General features: G+C 34.7%; 1 protein-coding gene across 2 annotated transcripts; it reads left to right on the forward strand.

Annotated features, from left to right (window-relative positions):
- Positions 1 to 1,225: 1,225 nt before the first annotated feature.
- LOC136801611 (uncharacterized) lies at positions 1,226 to 11,131 on the forward strand. Of its 2 annotated transcripts, XM_067058252.1 has the most exons (6): positions 1,226 to 2,390; positions 3,560 to 3,655; positions 8,972 to 9,164; positions 9,469 to 9,622; positions 9,834 to 9,928; positions 10,276 to 11,131. In XM_067058252.1, exons 1-6 carry the CDS (start codon positions 2,290 to 2,292, stop codon positions 10,735 to 10,737), a joined length of 1,101 nt encoding a protein of 366 aa, XP_066914353.1. In that variant the 5' UTR covers positions 1,226 to 2,289; the 3' UTR covers positions 10,738 to 11,131. The 2 variants fall into 2 exon arrangements, with proteins under 2 accessions (XP_066914353.1, XP_066914352.1); XM_067058251.1 differs by lacking the exons at positions 8,972 to 9,164; positions 9,469 to 9,622; positions 9,834 to 9,928; positions 10,276 to 11,131 and adding an exon at positions 6,075 to 7,195.
- The last annotated feature ends 1,522 nt before the right edge of the window (positions 11,132 to 12,653 follow it).

Raw genomic sequence — 12,653 nt, forward strand, 5'->3', positions numbered from 1 at the left:
GAAATGGAGGTTGCATACAATTTATGACATCAATTATTCCAAAAAGGACTATAGAGAACAAGGTAAATTAAAAAAATGAGCTCATCGTCGTCCTGTTGAATAATTATGTAGTCCAGCCATAAAAACAATGATTGAGCCATGCATAATTACTGTATCATGCATATTGTAATAATTATGCATGGTTTTATCATTGTTTTTCTGCTGGACTACATAATTATTCAGCAGGGTGGCCTCTTTGAAAAAAGGTCTATTCCTCCTCCTTGCTATTCCTAATAGTAATAATTTCAAAATAATGTTTTTTAAAATGAATTTCTTAGTTGTATTATAAGCCTTTTCCCTCAAGTGATTTCTTAGATCCAAGGTTAAGTCATAGTTATTATTTCTTTTGTATTTATATTTGATATTCTATCTGATACGTGTTGAGTGGTGTCTTTCTCTATGTTTCGCAAAAAAGAATTTTGAACGTAATACATTGTTCAAAATTGTCTCTGATTTCAGTCATATTTTGTAGTGCCAGCCAGAGCAGAGCCAGAGGTCACAGCATCAGTTGTGTCGATGACTTTGTGCATTTTTCGTCAGCAGTTCTATCATTATGTATTTTTAATAATAGTATGTTTAAACATCTTGCTTTGGTTCCTTTAATTGAGTTAGTGTCTTTACGTTGGTTGCACTTTTCACCTCTTTTTTCCATCACCAGGTTTTTATTATTGTCTCAAAAAAATCATCGCTCTGAGTATCGTTTTGTGTATTATAAAAGCTGGTGGTGTCGGGGTTGATTTCTACTCTCCTCGACTTCATCACCACATCATATGTGGTGTAACCAAAGTAAAGTAACCAAAAGTAAGCATGAGCTTTTGAACTTCTTCAAAAATTATATGCCAATGACGCTCCTCTCATGTGGTGTGCTTTCTCTATCTTCCCCATGTCTGACTTTGATAAGTTTGACCACAATTTAGTATTATGTAGGGCTTTCGCTTTGATGATGACTCCATACAGCAACTCATTGCAATTATTAACATGTGATATGCTTCGTGTGCGACAGTCTCTGTACCACCATTATGGTGGTACAGAGACTGTCGCTTCCCCAACAGACCAACATGCAACAACAGCGCAGTGAGTGGCTACCATGTTTGTTTACATTTGTTAGCCTCGCGCATTTTTTTTAACTTAAAGGTAAATTACAGAGGCTAAACGGAATAAAGCGCGCTAAAAAGTGAATGGAAACATTGGAAATGATGTTGGTCACAAAAGAAGAATTCGAGACTGTTCGAGATTTGGAGAGATTTGGGAAAGAAGATTCAAAGAAAAAGAACGATTCTACAATTCTTCTTTACCTGAAAAAGCTAAGTTTACTTTACTTTTTTTATTCTGTAACATAGATACTTTTTCCCCAGCCATTTTTCCAGAATCATACAAGTATTCATCCACCAAAACAAGATTTCAAAGTCTGTTCTTTACCCCCTGTTTTCCATCTGAACTTTACAGCCAAGTGTGGAGAAAATTCTAGAAATATGAAATTTGAAATCCACTGACTAGGGAATAATAAAATCATTGTTGGAAAAATGTTGTATTGTTTTTAAGAGAGAGGCCAGCAATTGTTTTGCTTCAACTGAAAACCCCAGGCTTTTGTTGTTAAAAAATCAATATTGTGTTTGCATTATTGTTGTTTGATTGACACTAGAAGACATCAAGTTTAAAGGGAAGCACATGAAATTTAAAGTCCCTTTTCCACAAGACTCATCGAAGACCAAACATAATTATTCTAACTTTTCAATCTTTGAATTTCTTTCTAATCTCACATTTATTTAACCTAAAATGTAAGTAAAAAGTTGAATATCTATTACTATCTATAACCTAGTGGCATGAGTTTTGTACAATTAAGTGCTAGAAGCTGGACAAAAGTTTCAACCACTTTTTCTTTTTTGCTCATATTAAAGCTACTAGCGGTACATTTGAAAGTGGGGGACATTTCACTTTATATTTTAGTACTGCAGAACTTCTTTTTTCCGCACAAAATACTTCTGGTACTTCAGAATCCAAAAAAATGCTTCAGTGGTGTTTGTCACTAACCAGTTTTGAATAATTAAACGATAGTCGATAAAACTAGTGGCAAACGCATCATGGGCTATTGCGTGCTTTCTTTCTATAAAACGTTACGTATCATGAATATGAATAAGTAGGTTTTATAAAAATTCAGGCTGAGTAACAAAAATAACATAAAAAATTGGTATCGGAACTGAGAAATTTTCTTTAAGAAACATATTTAAAAAATTTTAATTTTGTTTTAGCATGGGCAAAAGAGCAAGTGTACCAGCAGAGCCAACTTCTACACCTGGAGGAGTAATGGTTATTTACCCTCAAAATAAAAAAAAGAAATCCTCAACACCAAAGTAAATTTTTTTTTTTTTAATTTTTATTCCACCAATACCGTGAGTGGTCCCAAATCCGACAGCCCTGGCTAAATCCGATGGGGTCTTTCAAAGATACAAACTAAAATAAAAACAAACTTTGCGCTTTGACGCAATGAAGATACCAAAGTGTCAACTAAACTGAGAGATTTGATACACATTGATTTTGAACCAAATTACAATAATTGTGCTTCTTATACAAAACATAATTTTTTATTACATAAATTGTTAATGTTTTAAACACGAGCAACAGACACAGCTTCAGCCCCCCCTTACTTTTGGGGGGGGGGGGGCTAAGAAATATTTTGGCCTTTAAAGAGCCTGGGGGCTAAAATTACCAAAATATTTGGGGGGACCTAGATTTTTTGGGGGGCCTATATGATCTGACTGAGACTCTGGGGGCTGTTCAGCTAATTTCAAAAGATCTCTTATCTTACTATTAAATCAAGTATAAAAAGCAAAAGATTTGTAAACATAAATATTAATATCAGTACTGTACTCGCATATATTTTTTATTGACTTCTCTACGGCCTACGGGGGGGGGGAGAACAATGTTTTTGTTTTTCCCCAAGTGTTAGGGGACCTAGCACAAGGCAATTTTTTGGGGGGAGCTAAATTGTTGGGGGGACCTTACTTTGTTGGGGGGAGCTAGAAACCTGGCTGAAGCTATGAACAGATTCAGAATAATGGAGGTATAATTATTTTTACAACTCACACTTTTTTATCACATTAATTGAAATCTTGACATTATAGCCATCTTGTAATAGTTTATCGTTCAACATGGAGAAGGAATATTTGTAAACATAGAATTTTTTTCATAACAGTTATTTGGGATGTCGGAATTACGCAGGGTTGTCGGATTTAGGACCACTCACGGTACCTATCCTGAAAAATGAATTAAATTCAGTTAACGATAAGTGTGCACTCTTTTTTTTTACCGCATGGAAACCTCTCCCAAGGGAATTAGTCTATACGTTTCCACATTAAAGCGAAAATGAGTGCACAGTTATTGTGAACAGACAGGTTCATTCAGTCATTAACAATAACAGAGTCTCACATTTTGTATCATTGCATTTGTATTGTATTAGGAATGTAATTCTATATATTTCTTTCAAATCCTTGAAAATTATTGTTACTTTTCATTTCAACAGGCAATCAAACAATAACAAAAGTTTGGACAATTCAAGAATAAGTGGAATCAGTATGTTAGATGACAGTAGGGCAAATGGCAGCGATGTATCCCAGAGGTACTTCCCTTTTTATTTTCAAATTTTCAAATTTATTTTTATTCTCCAAAAAAAGTGTTTTTAGACTTTTTTAAACCAGGCATATAAATGAAAAAACTCAGCTCTCTACTGTACAATTTATTTTGGGATAGATTAATTTCAATATCGAGAAAAAAAGCTCTGATATGATGACTTTCAGTTGTAATCAAATACTGTCTTAAAAATCCCCTGATTTTTTGTTCAATGATAATCTACTAACCGGCATCAGTGTAGTCAAATGTGGCAATCACTTTTCCTATACTAAGGCATTCAAAATGCTAAAGTATAATCAGTAGTATGTCATTGTATGAAGAAGAAAGGACATTCTTTACATCTTTTTCAACAATATGAATTTTGGGCACTCTACTAACCGGCATCAGTGTAGTCAAATGTGGCAATCACTTTTCCTATACTAAGGCATTCAAAATGCTAAAGTATAATTAGTAGTATGTCCCATTTTTATAATTTGTTAAATGTCTATTCCAAAAATCAAACTGTTTGTTTTTTTGTCATATGTGAATTAAAGCATATAAAGTATTTGAATACAACTATGAAAGCCATGTTTATCGAAGATACCTCTTAAGATGTGAAGAATAATTTTGAAATCTATTCTATATGAGATTTTGAAAATTTTGAGATGCAGGCGAGGTTGACAATTTGGGATTAAAAACATCAAAGTCACAGGTATTGTTAGATAAGGGGAGGCTCCCACGAATACCAGCAAATTTCAATTGGGACAGTCTGTTATTAAAGTACATTTCAAATTAGATGGCGGTAAATTTTCAATTGCGTTTTACTTTTGATAGATTTCAAAGGGGATTAACGAATGATAATTTTCCTGTTAATAAGAAGAGTCTTGTGATAAATGGAATGTTCACATTTGATGGGTTATCATAGTGTGCACCCCCCCTAAATTAAAGGGGGGCTTTGTTGATTTCGGTTCCAAATCTTTAGGTGGGACTTCGGATTTTTTGGATCTCAGGGGGGGTTAATAGGATGAGCTGGGACTAAAATTTGATTGGTGGGACTTGCCAACTTCGTTACAGAGGCCTAATTTTCAAGCACAAGTATACATACCATTTTAAAAATTTTCGCCTTCTTACTTAAACCAATTTGCTATTTAATGCTCTCTTCTTTATAAAATCATAATTTGAAGCATATCTTAATCTTTGAATCTTAGCGGAATCACTTTCATAGTTAAAAGGGGTACACACAATTGCCTTTGGGAACAGGGAAAAATTCGAGTTTTAGGTGGGACCAAAGATTCAAGTTATCAGGTGGGGGTTTTAGATAGTGCTGGGACCTCATTTTTTTGGTGGGACCTTGACACCCCTTGCACACAATGCTTATCCCTTGAGGGCAAATTTTGTCGAACGTTTTTAACGAATTTTTTCCCTCTTTCTATCTGAAATCATATTATACAAACTCAATTGGTGCTAAATTTTTAAAACAACAGTAAGAGTTTAGCTTGTTGGTAAAATGCTTCAAGTCAGCTAATTTAGTAAGGGGTCTCCAGTTTTTCCATTTTAGTAAGACCCCTTCCTACGCAAGACTTCCTTCCTTCTTGATCCCTCTAGAAACTGTGTGTTTCACTTAAAATTTTGCTTATACCGCTCTTTAACCCTATTTAGCGGTTTTTTTGCGGTACATAGTTCACATAAAAACTTGAAAAATGGTAGAAAAGTCATGAAAATTGGCAGGATTGTACATATCCATACAAAGTTTGCTTTGGCACCCAAAATTTGATGACGTCAGCAATTTTTTATAAGCAATTTATGAAAAATAGAAAAAAATATGACATTTTTTGAAAAGACTAGCTCTTAATGTGAAAGAGATTTTTCAATTCTGTTTTGATATTCTGAAAGCCAACTGTAGAATTCCCTTTTAACATTATCAAATCAGATTTTCAAAATTTTTAATTCCTTCTTAGAAATCTTAGAATGAAGAAGAGAGTTCAACCAACCCCTTGAATTTCAAATCGCCTCAACCCCCTCTTTTTCAGAAAATTAGTCCCAAAAGTCAACCCCCCCTTTTTAAAGAGGTGTTCTCACTATGACGGGGAAGACCTTGTTCAAGAGCCAGGGCTGGGCCAAATTAATGAGATTGAAAAAGAATCTGCAGATCATCCAGGGGAAGAAAACAATTATTGTTTTTTTAAAATAGCCTTCATAATGAAAAGTATCAAAATTAGCAATCTAAGTAAATATTGCCAATTAAGTACTCAAAAATTCTTTAAATTATAATGTACATAAAACAACAGTTAAAGTTTAGTTTAGTTTTTAGTTCTCCAATTTTGTCAGAGAAATTCATTGATTGTTTACAAATTTTTAAAAAGTTTGATAATCCTACTTATTGTGAAGAGTACCGTAATGAAAGTTCTTTCATTGTTTATTGTTTATAGAAAATCATTCAGAAGTGACGCAAAAGCGCTAGAGAGAAAGCAGGATATGAGAGTAAAACAAAGAATTAAGAAGGCCAAAGAGGAAAAAACCGTCCGCAGTCAATTGGTGACAGCAAAAAAGCAATTGAAAACATATGAGGTGAAGAAAAACCATACCATTGTCACCAAGAGGCCAGGGACAGTAAAAACAGTGACTGAAATGACAAGGCAGAGTAGAACTAGGATGAAGAAAACTTGTATGGACAACCTTTTGACTGAGCTGGAATCGAACATTCCTGAGTTTGACGATGGATCACTTAAAAATCTAGGCTATAAGACAATGGGTGGTGCGTTTGGCCAGGTATCGGCCTATGAAATTACATTTATGGGAGTCAAATGCGCCCGAAAAACTATTTCCGGATCAATGAAGGAGTTGAGAGCAGAGGCGTTAGCTTTGAATAGTCTATCTGGACACCCAGGTTTCCCTTACTTGTTCGGATTAACAAAATCCGGAGCTCTTTTGATGGAGTACATCTCCTCAAATGCAAACCGCCTCACCAGTTCAACCACGTTAAGATCGGTATTGAAGTCTGGGCAGTATAAAAAGAAGATTTGGTTCGACATATGTAGAAAGTTAGTTGATGCGTTATCCTTTATGCACGATAAAGGACTACTCCACAATGATCTCCACAGTGAGAACATTTTGATTCGAAGTAACAAACAACCGTGTATAATTGATTTCGGAAAATGTACCCTTGTGAATTCACCATTTCATTATAATATCAAGGCTGGATCTAAAGAGCAGCTTAAATTCAACACGTACCACATTCACTTGGCCACCGAATTAAGGAACGTGCCAAATTCTCCCCAGACTGTCTACACAGACATATACTCACTTGGCTTCAATTTCGCCAGCATTGGGAAATTTCAGAACATTGAGGACATTACTAAACTGGCGAAACGAATGACAGTTGAAGAACCCTTAAATCGGTACGATCTGATGGATTGCAATGTCAGTTTGTTAAAGTACTAGATTTTATTAGATTTTTATAAGGATTTTACCTTTTTTACGTCAAACAAAAAGTACTTTAATGTGATTAAAGTTTGTGGGCACCATCAGAAGATAATATTTTTACTTTTTACTTTCAAACATTACGTGTTGGTTCTTGAAATACCTTTGATGTCAATAAACATTAAAAGTAGCTTTTTGACAATCTTTTGAATTTTTTTTTTCAAAAATATACTGTGGATAAGGCCTTTTCAGATTTCCATTTGGACTTTATTAATCTTGCATTAATCTCGCCTGATGACATCCAAATCTGCGAACACTACGAAATTTAATCCCCATTAAAGTACATTCTTCTTTATAAGCATACAGGAAAATCGATATGCTTGACAAAATTTAAAATTCTCAGCCTAAATTTATGCTTATCTGTTTAGACTTGGACCTGTTTATTTTCTTTAGATTTGAAAATTTCGAGTTTTAATATTTACATTGTTCGACCCAGAATAAAGAAATAGCCTAAAGTTTTTGTTATTAGTGAAATAATGATCATTTCGATTTTGAAATGAAAAATTTCCTGGAAGAAAAAATTCAAGCAAAATTTTTGCATTTCAGCTTGGGTAGTATGGTTAACATGTGCTTTTTACCTAAATTTCAGCCTCGGTATGCCAAGAGTATTGTGAGTATTGTATATAATTAAATGCTATATTTAGGTATTAGTGTTTTAATGTTAGCAATTGTATGTTACTTTTGTTTGCAAAAAATTATAAGAATGACCTTGAACCTGCCTAAACCCACTGTTTTGAATCGATTAAATCCTCTGAAATCTTTCCACATTAAAGTTTGTAGTACATAAGAAACTCCACTCAGAATTTTCTGATTTTGACATAATCCTACTAAGACCTCAAAGTCAATTCCACCATACGTGAATCCTTATCTTCTGAAATTTTGATACCAAGTTAAATTTGAGAAGATCCGGTCGCTATATCCAATCATTTTGTATCTTCAGCACACATTTTTTATAAGCAACTTCAATTTTCGGATCAGGCCTGGGGTTGCTAAAGATTTTTCAAAATCCATGCACAAAGAAAGTTTGCTTAAAACTTTTCAAGCTTGAATATGGTGAAAAGCACATTTTCTAATTTTCAACAATTTTCAATATTTAATGAGACTTTTTCAAACATTTCTAGTACCAAAGTTATTTTTCATATCTGATTAAAAAAGTTGCTATTTTGGGTTGCTAAGGCAATTTTGAGGCCTCGAGCCCTTAGGAACTACTACTTTCCTTGAAGTTTAAAATATTTTCATCCCAATTTTTTTGTAATAACTTTTGATACATCAATTGAGATAGATACTTAAACTTTTTGCAAACAATTAAAAACAAAATCTAAACAAAAAGGTTGATTACCCATTAAAACTAAGCTTGTAAAAGAGGGTAATATAACATTTGAACGTCTCTTTAAGATTCGTAACGTCATTTATGTAATTAAATTGCTAATTACTCTTGATAAAACAAATTCACAAACAACTTAATATAGACATTTTTGTTAAGAGTGTCAAGGATCTTGAAACTATAAGTTTCATCTTTAAATCTCATAATTTATTCAAAGATTTGTATGGCTTTCTTTTAAATTTGCACTAGTACCAAAGTTTTTTACATATCTGATTAAAAAAGTGGCTATTTTGGATTTGAGGCCTCGAAAAAGTGTGTAAAGAGGACCCCTAGGGAAGGGGGGGGAGTTTCGTCAAAAACTTTCTGGGGGTTCCGGGGGTGTTACGACCGATTACGACTTGACGCACTCGAGGCTCGATTCTTTCAATATATACATTGTTTACTTGCACTCCTCTTGAATGAGGTTTGCTGTGTTAGGCAAGCTAGAATACAAACTATCTCATCTTAATGTTATAATTTCAGAGATTTTGACCGGCTCAAGGATAATTTTAACAAGAGTATCATGAGCGTTCGTCAGAAAAACAAGGCTGAGGTGGCATCCCTAAAATCCGATATCACTGAGTTACAGAAGAACGTTTTGGAACTGCAACGTCTTTTCGAAATGTCCAACCAAAGACGAAGGAGACGCCGTCCAGAAGTTCCGGGAAACGTCTCGGTAAGGGGTTGGATTTGAGTTTGAAAGGAAATTTAGATATCTAGAGTTGTTATCGTTCCGGCTGTTTTTCTCTACTTCAGATTTTCCGCATATCATCTACGTAGAACACCTTTGAGTGTTGCCAAATTCGTATTTTCATTATGCATTTTACGTTCTTTTCCTTGATAAATTCCTTACCTTTGTCCCTTTGTATTGCTCTGTGCACAGGTAGAATTCGAAAGCTTATCGGGGTTATCCCTAGAATTATTTAGGCTCTGACGTATTATTCCTACAAATGCTTATAAAGTGTTAAATTTATCAATAGTATCATGTCCATGTCGCGTATGATGGCCTCGGGATTGATAACCAATGGTCAACTGGTAGTAAATTCAGTTCACAGCGAAACGTGGAAGTGACGACCAAAGTCATCAACAAAGTTAAGGATATGGAGCTCGGTGTTGAAGATGATGTAATTCTCGGTGAGTATAAAAAGTTTGAGTGTAAAAGTTGTCACCGGTTATCTCAATAAGGAACTAATTCTTGTTTCACTAAATCGATTTTTTTAAATAGATACTGCACTCTTAACAAAACCTCTGCTCGTGATACGGTTGGTTTTTTGTCTTGGCATCTGTTCTTGGTGAAAATTATAGAGTAGTTTTCTTTAATTATTTCTCAAATTTATGTTTTCAGAGGCAGTTAAAACTTATTTCCAAACTCAGAAACGAAATGATCGCGAACCTCCTTCAGCACCCATTACACGGAAGAGAACGACTAGAAGACACAATGTGAGTACAAGTATAGTCTTAGTATGGCTTTCCAGTTTGATAAACACCAGAATGAACAGAGGTCTATTAATCCCAATCCAGATAAGGTCATGCTATTCCAGTTATATCGTATGACTGACAATACAACTTACCTTAATTGTTTTCGAACACTCCTTTAGGCTTTCATGTACCCTTTTTAATGCCGCCTTAATATCTTGTATAATTCCAGGGACATTTTTAGGGGTGTTTCTTACGGAAAATGTATATCAAAAGGGCAAAAAGAAGTAAATTTGCAGATTTTCATTGATATGCATTAGATGATCCTGATATGTCTTCACTTTACTTTGATATTTTCTAATTTCTTTTAGCTTTTCAAAGCCCGAAGTAAAGTCGTTAACAGTGCGGGCTCTCTGGATGATAAACAGCTTTGGTCGAAAGCGAGTCCAGCATTAATGTCAGACCAGGAGACGGATGGTGAAGATGCTGGTGCTGGGAAGTACAGAAGATACGTTTCGCGGCGTCCGGAATGGAGAGCAGGAAGACTCAATGATCTTGTTGAACGAATTGACAAAGCAATGCAACGACAACGAAACTACGGCGAACTGTCAACCAGACAACCAGACCTCACTAAAATCTCCAACGAGGTCCTGAGCCCTGAGCACAGATACGCCGAAGAAGTAATAGAAAATGAAGTCAACGCTAACACTAATGGAGAGTTGGAAGGTGAAGCTTATGCGGAAGAACATGTAGCTGAATTTGAAGCGGAGGCTGATGGATCCAGAATGAGTGAATCAGATTTTGAAACGAGTGAATCTGATAGCGATGAATAGGATTTTTAAGGCCCATTACTGCATTCTGTTTTTATTGACGGTATAAATGGAATTATATGGCTTTATCCTTCGTTTTTATATTATGAACAATACATACCTTGATCTATCGTTTCATTTTCTAAATAAAGCTTTGACATTATTTTTTCTATATTCGATTCTAGAATCTTGAGATTCCAAATTAATAGGATGCTTGCATGTTAGCAAATTTTCATAATCTTTAAAAATACATTTGTTTCATAACTGATTTACACCATCAGTTAAATTTAGCTAACTACTGTATTTTATTGTAAATATTTAGTTTAGTATTACATATTTTGCAGATTTTTATTTCTTGTACTCCAATAGCATGATTGCTTTAAAAGATAAAAAAATCGTCAAAGATGTTAAAGGAAAACGTCAATATAATTGGTCCTTTATTTAATTTCTTCAATTTGTGTAACATTCACCAGTATAATCATACTGGCTTTACTGACCAGTAATATGTATATAACTTGACCACTGTTCTAAATTTTGAGCTATTCCCTTTTTGCTTCCCGACTCAGATTTATCCTAGGACTTTCCTCGTATAAATCTAGTCACATCTATTCCCTTCATGCCCAGTACAAAATTACGTCATTCAAAATAAATTCGGTATTACGTAATGTTAGCTCTTATTTTACTATTCGTTTTATATCTCAACTGTATACGCTATCCAAATTCTAAATATTGTATGTATACAAAAACTGCACATGGCGTCTCTAATAAATATCCAATATATATCCTCCCTTATATGTCATAATATATCCAGGTATATGCCGCCATTGACATATCATATGTATCGACTGTATACACAACATTTCTATATGTTGATATATACTTTCCCATACCTGTCCCAGATATCTGTATGCGCGAATGTGTATATTATGTATGCGTTTCATGGATAACCCCCGCATAACCCAATGTATGCGCAGTATATCCTTTGCTAATTTTGGCCGTATACAGGACCATTTCACGCAGTGGGGTATTTTATGCATTTTGAGGGAGTTGAGGATCCAACCTTAAGATTTGAAAATTCAACCTTTCTCCTATTGTCCACATATTCACTTGGAATCCTTGAAAACTAGCAAAGATTAAATAAAAACCCTAGAAACCCTTGAAAGTTTGTGGTAAAAAACCTTTGAAACCCTGCGGGAAAATTAGTCAAAAATGACCCTTGTGAAACCCTTTAATTTGTTGAAAGGGAAGTGCTGGCCACCATGGAAGTATTTTCCCAGGAATGACAAAAGAGCAGAAAATCCTTTATTGCATTTTTAACAATAAAAAAGGGGGTAACTCTAAGTTGGGGGCTGCTTTAGAATTCTAAAAATTTTCGGGGTACCAAAATGATTGGGGGTACCTAAATGTTCTGGGGGTACCTGAACACTGGAGGACGCTATGACTAATTTTCAGTCCCAGTCAAGAAGAAACCTTTGTGTCAAATGCTTTCTACAACTCCAATCTCTCTGTAATTCGAACAAATTAAATTTCCCGTTTGAGTTTGAATTAGCGAGATTTAACTGCATTCTCTAGAATGAAGGTTTTCTTGACAATTCTTGGATACAGACAGAATAACTTTTGATGTTATATAACCATCAAGAGGTTCTAATTCGAGCCCACCTCCCGGGGGGGGGGGCAGTCAGGCAAATTGACCGACGGGTATGTGCGGCGGTTAAGGGTATGTTTTTCAAAACATCAGGAATGCGCTGTAAGGGTGGACTTTTGATAAATGCACTGTAAGGGTGGAAATTTCAGCAAATCTGGGAAAAATTGCAAATTTTTGCTCTAAAAGAGTTTAAAATTTGAAAAAATGCACTGTAAGGGTATGAATTTCACTGATTTTTTCCTGCACTGTAAGGGTGCGATTCTAAAAGCCAATTTTTTCGCCGCACATACCGTCA

Source organism: Clytia hemisphaerica, unplaced genomic scaffold, assembly GCF_902728285.1.
Source record: "Clytia hemisphaerica strain Z4C2 unplaced genomic scaffold, Clytia hemisphaerica genome assembly, whole genome shotgun sequence".
Lineage (NCBI taxonomy): Eukaryota > Metazoa > Cnidaria > Hydrozoa > Leptothecata > Clytiidae > Clytia > Clytia hemisphaerica.